This window comes from Crinia signifera, chromosome 2 (assembly GCF_055691185.1).
Source record: "Crinia signifera chromosome 2, ASM5569118v1, whole genome shotgun sequence".
Taxonomy (NCBI): Eukaryota; Metazoa; Chordata; class Amphibia; order Anura; family Myobatrachidae; genus Crinia; species Crinia signifera.
The window spans coordinates 201,756,550-201,778,239 of record NC_139218.1 but is presented as its reverse complement, the minus strand read 5'-3'; the positions used below and the strand labels follow the sequence as shown (position 1 = coordinate 201,778,239).

Here is a 21,690-nt window from a genome sequence, read left to right as displayed (position 1 = left end):
TCTGGTGCCTAATACTGCAGTATCTAACTGTCTGGTGCCTAGTACTGCCGTATCTACCTGTCTGGTGCCTAGTACTAAAAGTATGGAAATGGGAGCACTAAAAAATGTGGGGAAATGATGCTTGTGCTTTGCCTGTTACCCCAGGCACCCCGGACCTGATACAGCACACATGGAATTAAACAGCACAGATGGCGGCACCCCTGGACTGATACGGCACACATGGCAGCAGACATGGAATTATACGGCAGACATGGCAACATTCCTGCAGTAAAAAAAAGAAAAAAGATTATACATCAAACTTAGCAACACCCCTTGAATTATACAGCACTCTTGGCTCACCCCTGGACTGATACAGCACATTTAATAGCCCTTGCAGTAAAAATGTAAACAAAAAATCACATGGGGGCACCCCTAGACTGATATGGGACACATGGGGGCACCCGTATTATTATGCAGCACACATCGGGGCACCCCTGGACTGATACGGCACTACTAGGCACCAGCAGACAGGTAGTATATATAGAGAATGAGATACGGCAGTACTAGGCACCTGACAGGTAGATACGGCAGTACTAGGCACCATGCGATAGGATAGGTGCAATTGCACTTGTCTCAAGCTGCTCCATATATTTGGGTAGTTAAAGTATGGAAATGGGAGAGCTAAAAACTGTGGGGAAGTGACGCTTGTGCTTTGCCTGTTAAGAAAAGTTTTTTGTTAAAACAAAAATACATTTAGTAATGTTTACACTCTTTTGAGTAATGGGGGTTGGTGGGGTAGCGGAGTTGCAGTGGTGATTGCTGAGGAACACACTAGGATAGCTGCCTGCACTTCCCTACAATACCTTGCTCCTTGGGTCTGTGTGGCGCTGTTGGTTGTTCGGCATGCTGGATAGGTGTTGCTGGGAACAGAGCCTAATCAGAGCCGGTGTTTATTGAATTCCAACTGCCTGAAAGTCCAAGGCTTAAGAGAGAGAGACGGAGATGCCGAACAACCAACAGCGCCACACAGACCCATGGAGCATATCTGCGCTGCGGAATATGTGTGCGCTATATAAGAAACTGTTTATAAATATATATTTATATTACACCCACAGTTACATACAGTTACACATGCATAACTGCTGATCTATGTGGGCTGCCTGCTAAATATGTTTTGTAATTATTTATTATTTCATGCTTAGATCAGTCTAACTGGGTTCTACAGTGCAATGTTGGAGCTAGACCCCAACAAGTCTATGGCAATGTGACATACTCTATTATATATCCCCAGGCAACCCCATACATGGCAGGAGCAGCTTCTTCCTGAGACGCTGGTGGCCAGCTCGCAGTCACTGCAACCCAGGGGTCTCCTCCTCCTTCTACCTTTTAGGTCTGACCTCCAGCACCCGCTGATCCTTCCTAAGTCTCACCCTTGGCCCCCCACAGCTCCCCTTTCCCTTGCCTGCCCAGCTTCTCCTTCCTGAGTTCCCGGAAGCGCAGCCTGTCGACTCGTCACCCCCCCCACGAGCACTGCAGGATGTGCTCAGTCCCGTGTACACCACCTTCCTGCACAGCCTCCAGCAGCAGGACAAGGTGGTGGGGCTGCCGCTGGGGGGGTGGGGGTGGATGGGTGGGAGGCAAGCACACCAGCCATGGGAGCCCTGCCCCGCGCTCTTCCTATGATGAATAAGCATAGTTTGCTCTCAGAGTCGCAGTCACTGCAGCTCGTGCCCCTTCAGCTCGGTACCTCCCTGCACTGCAGGAGCGGCAGAGTGGCTAGCGCCGGCCCTGTTTTGGAGCATACTGCATCTGGCCCAGTATACGCACTAAAGGTGCCCATACTGTACACTGCTGCGACGTCTCTCAGCAGTATTCGGACACCCGATACCGTGCAAGCTGCCGGGACCTTCCCAGCAGTAGGGACGCATGCGATCCGTTGTGATGGATCACATGCGTCCCTGCTTCCCACCCGCCTTGCCGCCATCGGGTTTGTTACCACTGATTACAGTTATTTAATGTGTAAGCATTGCCATAGTTGTTGCATGGATTTTAATGCTCCTTTTTACACAAAGCATTCTTTGTGGTAAATTATATCCCAACCGTGCCACTGTGTTACGGGAAATGTATTCATTCAGTTCCTTAAATGGCAATGGTTCAGGACACATAGGGATGTAAATGCATAACAATTCCTATTATTTATGTCCAATGGATGAAGATGTAGTTAAGGAGGATCTTTTTTTATTTACCTTTCAGAAACAGAGTCAGCCTATACTAGTTTCCTTAACATTTTAGTTACTGGAAAGCATTTTCAAATCCACTTATCATGACATGGTGCACTATATGCCAAATTTATTGACAATTAAATATCTGAACCTTTCTTCCAAAATAAAACCTCTGCAAAATACATTCATGGGCACATTATGGGCCGATGCTACAGGTATCTGTCTGTGGAAGGTATCTTACATATTATCACACTGCGCATAGTCTTGGACGAGTGTGAAAGCACAAGCAGTGAAGAGTGGTATGGATTTCAGCTCCACTAACGACTGAAGAGGCATAAGATGACTGACAGGGCATTCTCATATAGGTATGGTCCTGTTAGTGCATGCTGATGCAGTAAGTAGCATACTGTAAATACGCCTTTCCAGGCAAAACACTGGCAAAAAATACAGGTTGATGATGATAATGATGAAAAATAGCAGACAAAGTGTATGGCTAGTGGTAGATGGACCACAAGGATTAGTATAACTCTGTATTCAGGCAGCTTTACATTACTTATTTACATGCAAAGATCGAACACATGACATCAGGTTCTCTCTCTCATTCATTTGTTTAATTATTCATACTTACCAACTGTCTGATTGTAGTTCTGTAACCAGTAAGCTTATTGTGGTAAGAAAACTTGGAATGTGTTACCATTTTTAAAGGCCCTAATATATCAATGAAGAAACCATTTTTGTCTGATGATAATCTCATTAGTAAGATGTTGAGTGCAGTGGGGGGGGATGCTCTAACATCCACTCCCCAGCTCCACCGCCCATCGCCTGCATAATTATCGCATATGCAGTAACATATGCGATAATTATGGCAAAGGACAGCTCTTGCGTTAAGAGCTGTCCTTTGCTAAGAGTCAGCGGGTCCCATGGGGACCCTGTGGCTCTCCCCTCCCTCCCTTACCCAGCGCTGCTGCACCGGGCTCTTCTCCTCCCTGCACCCGGAAGAGGATCAGTGCAGGGAGGAGGAGGTCACAGGTCTAGGCAGCACAGCTCTGTGCTGCCCGGACACAGGTGAGGGGGGGCGATGCGGGACGGCGGGGGTCTGTGTGGTGGGTCGGTGTGGGGCGGCGGAGGGTTGCGGTAGAAGCCCATTGGCTTCTATGGGGCATCGCCAGAGTTTTTTGGCGATGCCCCCCGCCTCGGTAACCAGCCGGGGGATGCTTACAGCATCCCAAAATGCGGTAAAAACCCTGATAACTGGGGTTTTACCGCATTTTTAGCTTAGAGAATCTCCCCCAAAATCTCTTAGCCTACAGTTCACAAACTCTGCCTCTAAACTCCTGGTTTTAAGGTTAGCCGGGCTTGCGTCCAGATGGTTAAATCAAATTGACTGAGGTACTGATTTTAATCACCTGAGCTCAAGCATGGATATCCTTAAAATCTGTACTATAATAGCAGAATTTGCAAAACTATGTCTTAGCCTATAGTTTTCTTAGAAGTTACTTGACACAGTTACAGTAAGTTTAGTTATTTCTGCTTATTCTGGTTAGTATATTGTGACATCCATCTTCTCTATTAAATGATAATTACTCCCAAAACTATATTTTTTGCTGGTTCAGTCCCTGAGTGTTTTAACTGTTCAACAGAGCAATTCTAAAGGCCCCCATACACTAGTACAATTTGTGCCAATTTCACCTGATCCCAACTGTCCCATACGCATCGGGTCATACCCTGGAGATTGTACCTGCTGAACATAAAATCTATTGGATTGCACCCGCGATGTGTTGGGTCCAATTCCGTAGGTGTGTGCAGGAGTGAAGCATCTCTGGCACACACCTATGTGCGGGTACAGGTGGCAGAGGTGAGCAGTGGGATGTGCAGCAGTGCTGGGCTGTGGTGAGCACATGGGGGTGGTGTAGCGGCAAGTGCAGAGCATTGGGGGTGCTGGGCAGAGGTGAGATGGGCAGTGGCGGATGCCTGGAAGTGCTAAACGGCAGCTGCCGGGCAGCCAGAGGCAGCAGAATTTTTTTTAAAAATGGCCGGCCTGTCTTTTGACGTTTAAAAAAAAATTCTGCTGCTACTGGCCACCCGGCACCTGCAGCTCAGTGCTTATTGGCACCCACCACTGCCCACCAGCCACTGCCCGGCAACCCCCACTGCTCGCCCTGCCTTTCATAAGGTTTTTTTCTTTAAAGTTTCCTGCCCTCACAACTCCCCAGGAGTCTTTACATGCGATAAATTGCATGTGATTTCATCACATGTAAAACTGGAAATCAAGTTCCAAATGAGCCCTCCCGGGGAGCTGCCAAGGGAGCTCAGGGGGAATTGGGTCTGACTTGTCCTGAGGACATGTCGGACTCGTGTATGGGGCCTTAACTTCTCACACTGCTCAGCCTGCTTGAAACAATAATGGGAAGTTTTATGATTAACTGCTCTCAGATTAGCATGAATGACACTATTATCTTCTAGAAGGTGCTAAATAAATAAGTAGAATCTGATTGGTTGCTATGAGCAACATCCCATCTTCAATTGAACTCTCATCTTAGTAAATTTACCCCTACATCGTAAATTCAGTACGGGACAAATTTTGCCATTATAATTGTTTGATCCACTTCAATGTGATGCAACTGGATTGCTAAAGTAAATCGTTAAATATGTTTTAACACATAAATAGCAGAACACTGTAGTTAGTTACGGAAGCAACATGCAATAAAAAAATATGTGCTGTGGTTCAACAATTTTATTGTAGCTATAATTTACCTTCAAACTATATTCAGATGTACAGAAAAAAAGTGCGTTATCTTAACAACCGCACTTAAAATACATAATTGTAATTTTTCATTTTAAGCATACTTAACATGGACAGAATACATTCCAGATAGCAAATGACATATTGTATTATTGTGTAACTGAACAGAAGCTACTTTATCCTGTCACACCTTTAATGCAGAGTAATTAATAGCTTTGGGGTTTAGCCAAATTCCTACTGAAACAGCCAGAGTGTTACTCTTACATGATACCAAACACAGCTCAACCTCCCTACAGCATTATCATACCTCCCAACTTCTGAACCAATTAACTCAGGGCCCTTGGGGCCTGAACTTTGGGGGCCTGACCTAGCGGCAAGGGGCGTCGTCTATGCTCACGAGACTCTCAACTGCCCCACCTCCACCCACAAGAGACAACGGGACAGTCGGACGAAAATCTGGACAATTGGAAGGTAGCTAGGGAACAGGTCTGAATCAGGCCCTAGATTACACATGGGGCATGGCCTAAGCGAAATTGTCGCAAGCTATAAATCATATGCATAAACATGAAAATAAGCGGTACTTGTTTCCTATCTGGGCGCCCAGGTTTTCTACGGACGGCACCGTAATGAAATCGGATCGCATCGCATCGGATTCGTTACTCGATGATGTACGATGGCATACGATGCGATGCGATCCGATTCGATTTCCCATAGGAAACAATGTGAAATGGCTCAATTTAGCCAAATTATCATAGGAACAAAAGTAAATGGGCCAAAAACACCCCTGAACATTGAAATGTCCCCCCAAAAGTAGTTGACGCCACCCCGCCATCAACGTGAACCCGAAGCGTGGCGAGCGCAGCGAGCCCGCGAGGGGCGGCGGTACGCGTCCTCCGACCTTTTCATGCCCTACTATCCAGTAGGGCGTGGAGTGAGAATAGAATAGTGTGGCGAGCGCAGCGAGCCACCGAGCCCGAAGCGTGGCGAGCGGACGCGGATACCTTCACAGTTATACGCGTCCCCTCGCGGGCTTCCCAGGTGTCCATGGCGACGCGGACACCTGGGAAGCCCGCGAAGGGACGCGTTTACCTGTGAAGGTATCCGCGTCCGCTCGCCACGCTTCGGGCTCGGTGGCTCGCTGCGCTCGCCACACTATTCTATTCTCACTCCACACCCTAGTGGATAGTAGGGCATGAAAAGGTCGGAGGACGCGTACCGCTGCGCTCGCCACGCTTCGGGTTCACGTTGATGGCGGGGTGGCGTCAAATCCTTTTGCGGGGACATTTCAATGTTCAGGGGTGTTTTTGGCCCATTTACTATTGTTCCTATGATAATTTGGCTAAATTGAGCCATTTCACATTGTTTCCTATGGGAAATCGAATCGGATCGCATCGCATCGTTCAATATCGTGTATGTGTATTTGTGGTATCCGATGCGATGCGATCCGATTTCTATACGGAGAATAGCATGGTGCGCAATTAACTTAGCGGGCGCCCAGATAGGAAACAAGTACCAAATAAGCAGATGAGCAGACTTTCAGATTCAATTGAAATATAACATTGTAACATTCTAAATGCAATCACAAATGAAACATCATAGGGGTAAATTTACTAAAGCTTTTAAAAGTGACAAATGGGCATGTGCATCAGATTCTAGCTATTATTTCTATATTGCATCCTAGAAAATGTAAGTCAGAATCTGATTGGTTGCTATGGTAAATTTACCCTATAAAGGCAAAACACTAACCACAGCGAAGTAATAAAGAGGTGCCATGGAGGTAAAAATAAATAATAGTGGATGTGTAGAGAGGGGATGGGGGCATAGCCAGCAGCTCTCACAGCACTGGCCATGCCGCCAACAGTGATGAAAACAGGGGGCATGGCCTTGTGGGAGTGCAGTGGGCATAGACCACGCCCAGAGCCGAATTTCCCATTAGGCACGTGAGGCACCGGCCTAGGGGCGGCACATGTTTGGGGGCGGCACTTGGATGCCTGTGATAGTACTGTCAGCCCAAAATGTACCAATAACTGCAAAATATCCACTGTACTGTACTATATTCCATCTTAAATAGAGTGTAAATGGATAGGACATGCAGATACTGCCCCTATAAACTGTCCTACTTAGTAAACATTATTGTTGTGCCTAGGGGCGCCCTCATCCCTAAATCCGCCCCTGACCACGCCCCCTGACTGGGAGGTCACACATTTCGGGTGTGCACCTTTGTGTCTCTTCTCCACTGCCACCAATGTAGGGTATGGCATGGAAGTACAGTATGTACTAAGTGTTATAACCCCAGTCATTACACATTTACATGGTGTCAGTATTATGTCTATGACTTTACTGATGCTTTGGACACAGCTGTGCGGGATTCTTTGCAGTCTGTGGGTGTTGAGAAGGAGCAGGCATATTGTAGATAGATTTATTTCTGCAGTTTTTCTCCCTATGTTGATGTTTTGCAGCTCTACAGCTTGAGGTTTTGTTTTGGAGATAGCATCCGGGGGGCCAGCCAAGTTTATACAGGAAGAATGTAAGCTGGCCCCTTTTAATTAATGCCCTCTTAACAAATGATACGTTATCAGACTAAACCAGAGTCTAGAAGTTCACTCCAGAGAAATTCCTGGAGCAGTAAGGTATCGTAAACAGAAGTCCACATCTGTAAGCGCAGCCACTAAGACGCCTGTGGCACAATCTGTAGGTTAGTTAAGAGCAGAGGGCAGACAGCGGCACGCACCACTCTTTTATCCTCACCCATAGAACAAACCATGGGAGTCTAATACATTTTACTAGATCATGTAAATCAAATCCCTTCATATAGGATAGCACACCAAGCCTGGCAGAAAGTGATATTGCTCTGCCAATTTGGCTATCTGGAAGATTCCTGAGTTTCAGTGGTTATCTGTGTTCCTACATAATCTGAAAACATCAGTGGTGAATGGGAACATGAAGGCTTTATTTTTGTTTTTGTTGGGTTACGGTAATATGTTTTCACTGGAAACACTTGAAGAAAAATAAAGATTTTAAAAAATCTGCTGCAATTAACATTTTCTCTTCTAAACCCAGGCTAACTTATTTCAGAAATAAATATGTGAAGTATTATTCCATTCGAGCATGCTAGCATTTAAATGAACAGAGAAGGACACCTGAGATTAATGTAAACAGACACACTTTCACTTGTATACATAAAATACTTATGACATACTTGCACACATTTCCAGATTACAGATGAACATATAAACAGCGCACCAGATGAAATGCAACTAGAACTTTATGGCCCCCATAGCAAAATATTTATGGGCCCCACCAACAAAGCTCTCCACCACAGTGGGTATGCCTCTCAATAAACCCCACCCCTCCAAGGCAAACACAATTGCAGCCATCCTACACCCTACCACCCAACCCCCACCTGTCTTCCCTGGCACAAACCCTTGTAGCCATCAACACCCCTTACCTTCTTCAGTGCATCGCACACACCTGCAGCAATCAACACCCCCTTCCTTCCCCCTCGCAGCACAGAAGAGCACCCCCTTCATTTCTCCTTGAAGAACACACACCTGCAGCCATCAACCACCTCCTACCATCCACCTCACAGTGCACACACCTGCAGCCAGCAGCACCCTTTACCTACTCCCCTTGAAATGCACAAACCTGCAGCCAGCAGCATCCCCTACCTACCCCCTCACACTGCACACACCTGCAGCCAGGAGCGCCCCTTACCTACCCCCTTGCACTGCTCCCCTTACCTACCCCCTTGCACTGCTCACACCTACAGCCAGCTCCACCCCTTCCTCCCCCTCACAGCACACACACACCTGCAGCCAGAAGCACCCCCTACCTTCCCCTTTCAGCACACACACCTGAAGCTTGCAGCACCCTCTACCTCCCCCCTCACAGCACACACACCTGAAGACAGCAGCACCCTCTACCTTCTCTCACAGCACACAAACCTGCAGCCACCAGCACCCCCTACTACCCCATTGCACTGCACACACCTGCCGCAAGCAGCACCCACTTACAGCACACACACACCTGCAGCCAGAAGCATACTCTCCCTTCCCCCTTGCAATACATGCACCTGAAGCCAGCAGCACATTCTACCTCCCCCTTGCAGTGCACACACCTGCAGCCTTTGTCAGCCTCACTGTAAACTTCCCTGTAATGTCGTTTGCCAATCCACCCCGTACCCATACCCCCCTACTTTCTCACCTTACAACAAATATACCAGCAGCACTCCTACCAACCCCCTTGCAGCGCATATCTGTAGCCAGTAGCACCTGCCACCTTCCTCTATTGCAAGGCACACATGTGTAGCCAGTAGCAGTAGCGCACGCAGGGGGGTTTCAGAGTACCCAGAAACCCCCCCAGAAGTCTAAGGGCCCTAGGCTGAAAGCTGAGTGTCCCCTCTTTCCATGGGTACAAGAATTTTAAAAATCGGCCCTTGAGAACCGGAGATATATGACTTCAAAGCAGTGGTCCCCATCCAAGCTTGTTAATTGCTCTTCCCAGTCAGATCTTTCAGGTTTTGTCTGACTTAGAGTTTTTCTGAGGGAACATTCCAAAAGCTGGGACTCTCCCCCTTTGATGGACACTAGTAGCTTGTCTCTACTGTTCCCAGAACCAGAGATATCAGCCTTCCAGCAGCTGGTTACTGCTCCAGCTCCACACACCTGGTATGTAGTTTTATATGCTCATTGGCAGATTGCTCTGCCTCCTGAACTGTAATCCCCTAGTCCCCAGTACCATTTGGTAGGTGGGATTCTCTAGTTTTTAATTCCATTACAATCTAAGAAATCTATTTCCGGGAACTGGAGATATCTGCAGTCAAGCAAGCTGTCCTCCCACCAGAAAATTATGAATAATAAGCCCACTCCACTATACACCCCTCCTCTGCATATTAAACATCCTCTACCACCCTGGAAGTTATGTATCAGGGCCCCTACATTCAGCCCAATGCCCCCTTCTCCCACCCCATCTCCCACCATCTGTGCAGTAAAGGGGTAATTAGTGGAAATTACTGATCCAGGCCCTACATGCTGAGCAGTTGATATAATACCCCCTACCACCCGGGGGACATCAAAGCTTCCCCCACCCCTACCACTGGAGGATTGGTAGGGGCCCCAATACATTGCTATGCCCAGGGGCCTACACTGCTGTTGATGCCCCTGTATGTGTATATATGTATATATATATATATATATATATATATATATATATATGTATATTTGTTTTTTTATTTATATACATTTGGTCTATCTATAATACTTTAACTGACCCAGCATATACTGGGTCACCTAAGTGTCCATTTCCGTGCTTTGCTCCGCCACTTTGGAAACCCCCTTCTGAAAATCCTGCGTTTGCCACTGAGTAGCATGCCCTTTCTTCTCCCTCGCAGCACACACCTGCAGAAGCTGTCATACAATCCACTTGTCTACTCAACTCACAAAGAAGGCAGTGGTGAGACATCTGCCATACCTAGGAGCAATGCCATGCACCCCCAGATGTCAGTGTCCTATATACAGCTTTACCTTCCCAGTACACAGTGGTGGGCAGGCAACCCCCTCCTGCAGTACAAAATTGCAGCCGAAAACCCCACACCCACAATATAAAGACTGTCCTTCGCTGACAACTCCCTCCCCCCCCCCCCCCCCGCTCCACCAGACACAGTTAGACAACACTCTTCCTCCACCTGCCTGCCATTGCAGAGGGATGGGAGGGGGTAACTACTGGGTTGGTGGTGTGTCTATAATTTAGTAGGAGGTTTTCTGTACAATAGGCAGCTTCATGCACTCAGTCCCGGTCTCCCCCTTCCTCCGTAACCTCCTGTGCAGCACTACTCTTTAAAAAGAGTGTGTGTGTGTGTGTGTGTGTGTGTGGGGGGGGGGGGGTGCTGTGAAAATGTGCAGTGGGGTTGTTAATGGGACCTTCCGCTGCACCCTCTATAGTTACGCCACTGGGTATAGGTCTGTTTAGATCCAGATCAATAATTGTTGGGGTACATGTAGGGTGCATCAATGAATGTACACGGACTCCCACAAATATTGGGGATGTAATTACTATACCAAATGCAAAGTGGGGAATGAAGGGGAAAAAATGGGGATATTAAAATACAATTCCATTTGTAATTGGAAATATTAAAAAACCGTGTTTGTTATTAATTAAATTCTGGAAGTACCATAATGATTGTGCTGTTTCATGTTTCTGCATAGTTTGGAGATTACGCTCGAGGTGAATCTGTACAGTGAAAAATTTGGGCAGGGACAAAGTCAGTCACTGATTAAAATGGCTCTGTACTAAGTGTCTGATTCAGACGTACTCACATGCATGTGGTTTGGAGCCGAGGGAGTTGTTCAACGACGCTCCATCAAACTCACGATCACCCCCCACCACGCCCCCTGCCGTGCTTGCCCCTTTGCAGGGCCGCACAGAGGAGAAATCTTTAGACAAACCATCAAATAATTTCTCCTCCTGTCTCTGGCGCTCGCACCCAGGAGTCACTCTACGGCTGCTAAGTTTCAAGCAAAATTGGCCTGGGCGTCGACGTCATGTATCTGTCCCAAGCAGGCAAAGAATGCCTGCATTTGTCTGGGCCACTCCCAGCATTTCTATGGGTACACCCACCATTTTAGTGGGCACACCCATGAAACACCTGGGCTCCACCCCAGCTTGCCCCTTACCCAGTGGTGCAAGTAGATTTTTTTTCTTGGTGGTACTGATAGCCTCCACCAAAATGGGCGTGGCCATGTGTCATGAGGGGGCGTGGTCACACAAAGCTAGAAGAGTGACTAAATGACAATAGTGGCGTGGCATCAGGAGACAGGCAATGAGAAACATGGAATGACTGGGGGTGGGTTGGCTCTTGCTTGGGGGAGAGCCGGGCAGCTTGTGCTTACAATTGTGGAGCCTGCTCTTCATGCTGTCGGCGCCAATCATAAAGCTGGGTGTGCGGGCTGCGGATGCATTATATTTAGACTTAAAATAAAAATAGAATTTACAGGGGGTCAGGGGGTAAGTGGTACTGCGTACCTGCAACATATTTCTTACAGGTACTTTGTACCACGCCGTACCCCCTTACTTGCAACACTGCCCTTACCTATCAATCAGGCTGCGATTGCCTTAACAAGGACGAAACTTGCCAAAAGTGTTTGCAGCGAACCTGGCACATGCAGATTATGGAAAAATGCACATGCGCAGTGGCCAGACCCTTGGCCAGTGTCCGAATGTGGACCTGGCCAAATAGGTCTGAATTGGCCCCTAAATGCGGGTGCGGTATGTAAAGTCAACATTCAGAATGCTGATACAAGAATGTCAATGTGCTCACAATGACGACATTCAGAATTTCAACAGGGTCCCAATATTGACATTTGACGTGTGAACATTCACAATGCCAACAATTTCACCATGCTGGCATTTTCAACATGTCAACAATACTATTTACCCTAAACCTAATATATTACTTTGCTTCTGTAAAATGTTGTTTTCTGTAAAACTATGCAATGCTTTTTAAGGTGCCCATACACGGTGCGAGGGTGCCGTGCGATGCAATGCGCGCTACCAAGGGCATCCCATCACACAGCACATAAAGTCTGTGCAGCCCGTGGTTTTTGAACTAGCTTCGGATCGCATCTCATCATATGCAAATTGCATGCAAAGCGCATGTGATGCGATCTAGTTCAAAAAGCAAAGAAATATTGTACCGTGTATGGGCACCTTTAAACAAGCTTCCCAATGATGCAGGGAATCCAGTGAAACATATCACTATCGAGCGTTACAGCTGGCAAAGGCATTGTTATCGGCAGTGTTCCTGGTAGCCCCATGATGTATAGGGAACTTCACTTTTGACCGTCTGTTCAGAGCAGCTTACAAGTTAGACATAGTAACAATAATAATAATAACAACAACATTAAAATAGTTTTGGTCTTTTTTTCTATTTAATACTTCCAAGAAGAAAACTGCAATTCTGTAATATCAAGTTTATGTGTTGGTTTTTCATGCTCTTTTAAAAACTGCCAATTCTAACCAAGACGGTTACATAAGATAACTTTCCAGGGTTGCTTACCTGTAGGGCATGGGATTTTGGGCATTGGGCATTTCCTCCTCTCTTTGGTGGGTGGACACAATGATGCACCCCCCGGTGGTGCTTTCAGGATCCTCCGTGGCCTTTCTTGATTTCCTTTTTTCTTCCCACACTGTTTTGCTGTACGGGAGCAAGGACTCCAAGGCCCCCACTCACTCATTTCACATTGTGCTGCAAAACACAATAAAACAGTAGTCATTTTATATAATATGATAGCTGTGTGCGAGAAGTGGGTGTTTTACTCTATAAGGCATAATCATTTGGTCACAGGTATCTCTGTTCCCAATTGTTATACCCATCATTAGTCTTGTTTGTCTTGTATTGTTTGCATAGCAAAATAGAACATTCGGTTTTAGTTGGTCAAATATTTTAATAATTTAGGTGTATGATCCTTTAAATGGACAAGGCTGATGACACCCTATAAGACAATGATGGGGAACCTTTGGGCCTCCAGCTATTGTTGAACTACACATCCCAGCATGCCCAGCTACAGTTTTGCTTTTTGACCAAGCAAAAACTGTTGCAGGGCATGCTGGTATGTGTAGTTCAACAACAGCTGGCGGGCCAAAGGTCCTCCATTCCTGCTACAAGACAACAGTGACAACCCCCTGCTACAACCCACCGTATTACAATATGAAAGAGTATTTGTTCATCGATGATTGAATTATTTTGTGTTATTTATGCCATATCTTTAGCTCATATGGAATAAAGAAAGTGCTGGTATATATACACAGAAATGATACTGCTTTAATTGGCTTATAATTACCAAGGGTCAGAATATCTTATTTTACTCTATCAAAATTATCTGGACATCTTGTACAAATTTTGTGAAAGAGGTCTTAAAGATTATCCTTCCAAGAAAATTATCTCTATACTATTGAAGGGATACCTGAAATAACCCTACTACCAATCTAACAAGGGAGCCTTCAGTCCTTCATTCATTATAGAGGACTCATTTTCCTTGATTCTTCAAATAGATGTTTCGAATAGATCTTTTACCCCTGATGAAGCCTTTGTGACGAAATGCGTTGGTATGCTGCATTTGTGATGACAAACAACTGTATACACCAAGACTTACTCCAGCCACAAGGAGAATTCATATTTCTATTTATCTACTCTAATAAATATTTTTAAAATGTGTATAATGGTTGTGCTTGTAAATACAGTATCGAATGATTTCCATTCTTAATAAGGGTGCTGTTAACACTATTGGGAGAGAAAAAAAAATCTATATACATATATACTCATACATTCTACAAAATATATAGCCAAAAGGATCTGGGATTTCGTAACAGAGGTGAGCAGTGACCCAGCGATACCTGTGGAGATCTAGCGGCACTATTGGGAATAGATACAGGAACTTGGTCTGAGTCTAGCGGCACTATTGGAAATAGATACAGGAACTTGGTCTGATGTTTTTTTAATTATTTTTTAAATTGCCTGTATACAGTACCAGTTTATTCATAGTATATATACAGTATGTAATGTATATACTGTAGTTGGGTATCTAAAACTGTACCTCGTATTTAAGACTGATTTAATTTTTAGACAGACAAATATGTTTTCTGTTCCTGCTGTGACTTTGGACCTTATTCAGGTCTGTTCAATCGCATGCAAATTTGCATGCGAGCTCAATGTTTTTCAAAAGTGCATGCATCCAACATTGCGGACAGCGTTTCATGGGCTTTCCAATGAAAAAGCTGTGTGTTCCCATGAAAATCAAGCGGTGATGTTTTGCGCCGGGGGCGGGCAGCAGAAATCACCGGATGTGAGCTGCTCTCCCATTTCCTCATGAATGTGCACGAATGTGTACAGTATCTGAGTGACCTGAAAGTCACTATTGATATGCCTGCACGCACCATATTTTTTTGATGGTTGGCACCCATTGAAAAATGAGGGAGTTTCCCCCTGGCCTGTGAATGGATGTTTATGTAAAACATCCATTCGCATGGCGGGCAAATAAGCACGGTGTGAGAATGGGGGGCAGCCACCCCGGCATTCGCAGAGCAGTCAGTGTCTGGTGGACTCGCAAGGATGCGTATATGCAGCCTTGTGAGCCAACCAGAATAAGGTCCTTTATCCTTTCCTTTGACGCATAGTTTTTAAAGAAACTGTTAATTTAACATATCTGACTTACAGGAATTGCATTCCATTTTGCCATTGGCTGCGACGAACCCCTCCGGACAAGTGGAGTAACAACCTCCTTTATGTAAGTAGAAACCATCATTACACTTTGTGCAAAATGTATTGCTGAAGCATTCCTCACAGTTATTCATTTTACATTCTAGAGAAATGAAAAAGAAACAATGTCATTTACATATTGTGTATATGTGGGCATTATGGGACAGATATATCAAACCTTCCGATTAGAGAAAGTGGAGGTCACCTATAACATCCAATCCAATTGGCTGCTATGGACAACTTCTCCACTTTTTCACTTTAAAAGATTTCATACAACTCCCAGATTATAATGGAATAACAAACAACTTTTATCCCATGACGATGAAATAAACAGCTCCAAATTATGATTTAAAAACATGACTAAAAATCACAGAAAGAATGTTAGCATATCAATTCCGGAATCCTGACACTGGTCAGACGACCAAGTGCTGGGATTGCAATGAAACACTGATTGCTGGCATTCTGAATGCCGGGGAGAGTTAGAAAGATATTGCAGAGGGATAAGTGTTCGGTTTAGGCACTAGAGGGAGACTTAGGCTTCAGAGGGTAGGGAGGGGTGGAGCTGGAGTTTAGCGCTGTGGGAGGGTTAGAGATATGCACTAAGCGGGTATGGTTAGAGTTTGGCTGCAAAGGGGAATGGGCGGTTAGGGCATTAGGGCGAGGATTAGGGTTAGGCTCTAGGGGGGAGGAGGGTTAAGCTGCATGTAGCTAGGGTTAAGGTTAGCTTTCTTACCTAAAAGGTGTCAGGATCCTGGCCAGTGGGAGAGCGCTGCCAGTCTTCTGACTGCCGGCATCCCAAGCACAAGGATCCCATCCCATCATGGACAAGAAATGTATTTAGTAATGATTGCTGTATGGCATATGAAACAAGGAAACTGCAGTCTTTTGATGCTGCAAAACGCTCTTATAATCACCTCAGAGTTCTGGGGCAAATTTAAAAACACCTCTTGATGATGATCAAAGAACTCTAATGGTGTGTACAGACGGTGAGATATGGCTTCCGATGTTGCCGATATAGCGAACATCGGAAGCCATATTGCATGCTGATCGCATGCTTTTTTAGGGCTTGCTTGCCCGATGCGCTGCCGATGCGCGCTCCCGTGTGAGCGCAAATCGGCAGTGAAATAGAGAGGGCAGGCAACACTATATATTGCAGATCTGATCTGATCGCATCGGGACTCGCATAGCACGGCATATCGCCCCCGTGTGTACACACCATTAGATGACGCTAAACCAGATTTTGATCTATATAAGTGACACTACAAATACTGTGGCTTTAAATACATTTTATCACTATATAATAGGCTAAATTCTCCTTTCCTTTATTTGAGGTGAAGTACTGCTAGTGACCACTAGAGGCCACTCAACAGGCCAAATTACTCCTTAACGGAATGTGAAACCAATATTACATGTTGCAAACATCCTAAATAAGGACAGAGGGCGCTGTAAAGACAGAGTTTGGAGGTAGAAGCCGATATGTACTAAGCCATCATTTTGTCGGGCTTTTTAACTAGTTCTATAATAAGTTGTTACATAAGTTGTCAAACTTGCATTTACATATAGGGGGTTATTCTGGTTGATTTCCCCTTTTTGTCCCCCCGCCCACAAGGTTGCGCACCCAGCGAACAATCTGTTTGCTGTGGCCCAACGCAACAAGCGCATGCACATGTTCAGAAATGCGCATGGGCATAGAAGATACATCGGCCCCCATGATGTGTGATCAATTAGTAATGGCACAATATTTACAGTATGTTAGGTAACTGAGTATGCATGAAACAACAAGATTTTCATAGATAAAATCTTGAAGCTATGCGCTGAACATCTGGTGACCTTCTGATCTAACATATTACCTGCTGCGGTCTTTGGTATGATGCTTATAATGTTTATTAATAAATGAAATGACCCCACTTAAATTATCATTCCATATCACTGAATATTGTATGCAATATGGAAAATGTAACATACGATTTTTTATAAATCCTGGGCTCAGCTTAAACATAAGCTGTATGCACGGAAAGGCTACTGCACAGTGAATCCAACTTCACAGGTACCAGTTGAGTGATGCCATATTGCTTTCAACAGTGGATTCATTGAATAGAAACCATAGTCCATTAAGTGCATTATGAAATGAGTGGGTTCGCAAGAGAAATCAGCTATTCATTTGCTGTAACCTACCACTAAAAAATAGGAATCAGTGATAACCTCTTCCTCTGGCATAAATATAGGGAAATGGTCTATCACTGCTTCATAATTAATAATAATCTGGGCAGCACGGATGGTGTAATGGTAAGCAGTACTGCCTCACAGCGCATGGGTTCAATTCCAGCCATGGCCCTAACTGTGCAGAGTTTGCATATTCTTCCTGGAGTTTGTATATTCTCCCCGTACTTGCGTGGGTTTCCTCCGGGTACTCTGGTTTCCTCCCACAATTCAAAACTATACTGGTAGGTTAATTGGCTTCCAACAAAATTAATCCTAGTGTGAATGTGTGTGTGTATCCATGGAATATAGATTTTAAGCTCCACTGATGCAGGGACTGATGTGAATGTTCAAAATATACTCTGTAAAGCGCTGCGGAATATGTTTGCGCTATATAAATAACTGGTAATAAATAATAACTAGACCCTTTAGTGGTGGCACCACTACTGTGAAACCATGCTGTCACTTACTGTTTTGGATTAATATTCCTTTAAAAGCAGCAAGTGGTTTATTTAGTTGAAAGTACTGTTGCAAACAGAAACCACACTGTTGCAGTTCTTCTTAAGGTGCCCATACACAGTACGATGAACTCCATGCTTTTAGTACTAGATTGCATAGCATCTAGTACAAAAAGCATATAATGTGCTACAGCACTGTGATGTTTGTACTAGATACAATGCAATCTAGTACTAAAAGCACGGGCTGCACAGACTTTTTATGTGCTGTGTAATGAGATGTGCATGGGAGCTCGCATCTCATCGCACTGCCCTGTTGCACCTTGTACGGTCACATTAAGGTTTGGGAATTCACTGCAGAGAATCTGCTGGAGAATAAGAATATAAGTCTAATCATACATCTAGATTGTACTGTATGTGGTATGTTGGTTGACTTACTCATACACTTGTTAATATCCCGATTACGATCGCCATAGTATCCATGAGGACAGGAATGTAAGCAGACCCCAGTCTGTCGAATATCATTTCTTTCCAAATGGATAAAAAGCTTTGGTAAGCACTTGATGCATCCATTAAACTCAGAACAAGCTTCACATCCTTTAGCGCAGCCTAGGCTCACCTCTGTACTTCCTGTATGGAGATAGAGTTTTGGATAAAATCACTTTGTGAAAGAAATACAGGTTCACTGAAAATACTGCAAACAAATGTACATCCGACAAGAAGTATTATTCCTATGTGCGGCAGTCTCACCAGGCTTTCTTCTCCTTGCAGCCTCATGTGAGAGGATGTATTAGTGTACACATCCCCTTGCATGTTAGAGAAGGGATTCGCGGGGTGCGGGGGTGAGCGAGCGTTAGGCTAGGCAGCGTTTATCTAATTGCGAGGAATACGCCCTAGGGTTGGGGTGTTGGCTAAAAATTGTCCCAGCTCAAAGTGAACGTAAAAACTTTCACAGCTCAAAGTTAAAGTACATTACAGAAGCCGTCATTTTGATAGGCTTTTAACTAGTGATATAATAAAGGGTCGAATTTAGACTTGATCGCAAAGCAGCTTTTTATCGAATGAACAAAACCATGTTGCACCGCAGGTGGGATACATGTAACATATGCAAACAGAATGCGTTATGGCTCCCACACACTACTGCAACTTCTCCGAGGAGAGAAGTCCGAGACGATCCCCTTGAACCATCATCGCATGTGATATATTGTATGCGTTCCTTTTGCATACGATATATATCGCAGCAAGTGCTGCAGGATCTGAGAAACCTTGAGTGCAGCACTCAGTGGCGTAACTAGATACATGTGGGCCCCAAAGCAAAAGTTTGTAAGGGCCCCTATTCATCAACTAATGTTGAAATATGCATATAGCACATGATACTTTGACAGGCAAAGTGGGCCCCTCTCAGCTCTGGGCCCCATAGCAGCTGCACCCCCTGCACCTTGGCAGCACTTGAGATCTCCAGCTCCGGATATGCAGTCCCGTAGACAAAACACACATGATTCGCCGTATTTCACCTTATTTCTCGGCCCCATCCATCGGAATCGGGTGAAAAGTGCCTGATTCGCACAAGTGTATGGCCAACTTTAGATTTGGGTGAGTTATTTTATTTCTCTGCAGGGTAAATACTATCTGCTTTATTTTTACAATTCAACTTAGATTTCAGTTTGAACACACCCCACCCAAATCTAACTCCTCTGCATGCATTACATTTGCCCCACCTGCAGAGCAGCATGGTTTTGTCATTTGCAGAAAAAAGCTCCACGTTCAAATGCTGCTTTTTTTTAAACCTAGAAAAAGAATACATTGTACAAACATACTTGCCTACCCTTCAGGAATGGCCGGGAGGCTCCCTAAAAATCGTGTCCCCCTCCCGCCCCCTCGGAAAGGTGAGCATGCCCCCCAGATTTCCGCCCCCCACCTGGAGCTGCTGAAAAAAATGGAGGAATTTGCAGGTCCGTGGGAGGGGGCGGGACTAAAATGATGCGAAGCGCAACATTGTGCATCATTTAAGCCCCGACCACCTACTTGTGGACCCTCAAATCGCAGGGTTTTCATGGATTGGGGGTGGGGCTTTGAGACGTCAGCCTTGTCCCCGCCCCCGACCTGCAGAATTGTTTGTCCTCTCCGTGCTTCTCCGGAGAGGCAAATTGAAAGGTCAGCAAGTATGTGTACAAATGATTCCAGCTAGAAAGTCTTTGATTACCCACAACAACCTAGATTGCAGCCAGCACCACCTTCTTGCTAAGCATACAAGACTGAGGGCAGGGTGCTATAACATCTTCTGCCCTACTTCACCGCACATCATCGGCTACTGCATTCATAATAATCGCATATGCACTAACACATGCAATGATTTTCACAATTTAAATTAGCGTTTGCTTATGAATCTGGTCCATATAACCAGATGCAGCTGACTAATTATTGGATCTAACTGGCATGCTGGACAATGCATGGTCGACGTACTGATAATTAGTGATTGGTTGGGGCAATACACACTGTTCAGTTATTGGCCCAATCAGAAGTTTAATTGGGGTTAGCTAAATATGTCACAAATTATAGTTGCCAAATATCCATCACTTCCTTGGGCATTATCAATGTTTGGCTAATCATCCTTGGAAATTGTTATACTGTACTTGAAAACACGGTATCGCTATTTAATTTCTCTGTTGTTCTATAGCATACTTGACAAATTGATATGCTCCTATTCAACTGCTGCGTGAGGTGAGATTTAATAAAGAGAGGATGGAAAATGCGAGATATGTATCATTGCTCTATACAGTATTTCAGCAAGTCTAGCATCTTACAGTACATCTGTATAGGCCATTCATGTGCATGGATTCATTCTCTGAACAGTGGATTACTGTTGGAAATTGCTAGCAGATGTTTTTGATTGGACCAGGCTTAGTTGTGCATGTCTCATAGCCATATGCATAGTTGCCAACATTGTAAAACAATTTTCAGGGTCACTTTGCTGTTAAGATGTTGCATCTAACCACATTGATGTTGACAATATTTTTTTTTGTAAAGGCTCCAATTCAATAAATAATCACTTCTATAGCCCAGAGAATAGGAAACGATGCACTGCACTGTCAATATTAAAACTAGAGACATTTTCATAGAGAATATTTCAATGTAGTATACATACAACAGTACCTGAGTAATGTTTACGGAAGATAACATCAGTCTATCATTTTAAAACAGGTTTGGTCAATAAATAGAGTTGGAACCACAATTTTGCAGCCAAGTACAATTATGCACACAGGGGAGTGTGGGGAGGGGGTATTTTTGAAACGAAGACAGCTGTGTCTATGTTTCTGCACTTGCTTCCAACAATGGAGCTGCCGTGCAAAGCTAGTTGTAGTTCCTCATGTAAGGCTCTAAGCACTTCATAGAAGGACATGGCTGTGGGAGAGCTATCTCCTGCTGTGCAATGCACAGTGACCCAAGTTAACAGCTCCACAGCAATGTATTTATGTGTATATAGGTTTTCATATATGGGCATTACATAAAATGTACACATATATTAAAACCACCTACCTAATATTGTGTAAGTCCCCCTCTTGTTGCCAACAGAGATCAGACCCATGGGTATATCATTCCCCACAAAACCTCTGAAGGTGTTCTGTGGTATCTGGCACCAAGAAGTTAGCAGCTGATCCTTTCAATAGTATAAATTGCAAGGTGGGGCATACATGGTTTGGACTTTTTTGTCCATTACATCAAACATATTGGACTAAAATTGGGAGAACTTGGTGGCCAATTCGACACCTCAAACTCTTTGTCATGTTCCTCAAACCATGCTGCAACAATTTTGGCAGTATTGTGCATTATTCCAATGAA

At 44.8% G+C, this 21,690-nt stretch overlaps 1 protein-coding gene across 2 annotated transcripts in view; it reads right to left on the bottom strand.

Moving 5' to 3' along the window:
- Window positions 1-21,690, bottom strand: part of RSPO1 (R-spondin 1) — a 187,754-nt gene that overhangs the window by 19,820 nt on the left and 146,244 nt on the right. For both annotated transcript variants that reach the window (XM_083173563.1, XM_083173562.1), the window contains exons 3-5: window positions 18,289-18,480; window positions 15,153-15,299; window positions 12,998-13,186 (exon numbers count right to left, since the gene is read on the bottom strand). In XM_083173563.1, the coding sequence (XP_083029689.1) occupies window positions 12,998-13,186; window positions 15,153-15,299; window positions 18,289-18,480 (528 nt within the window). The remainder of the gene's footprint in view (window positions 1-12,997; window positions 13,187-15,152; window positions 15,300-18,288; window positions 18,481-21,690) is intronic.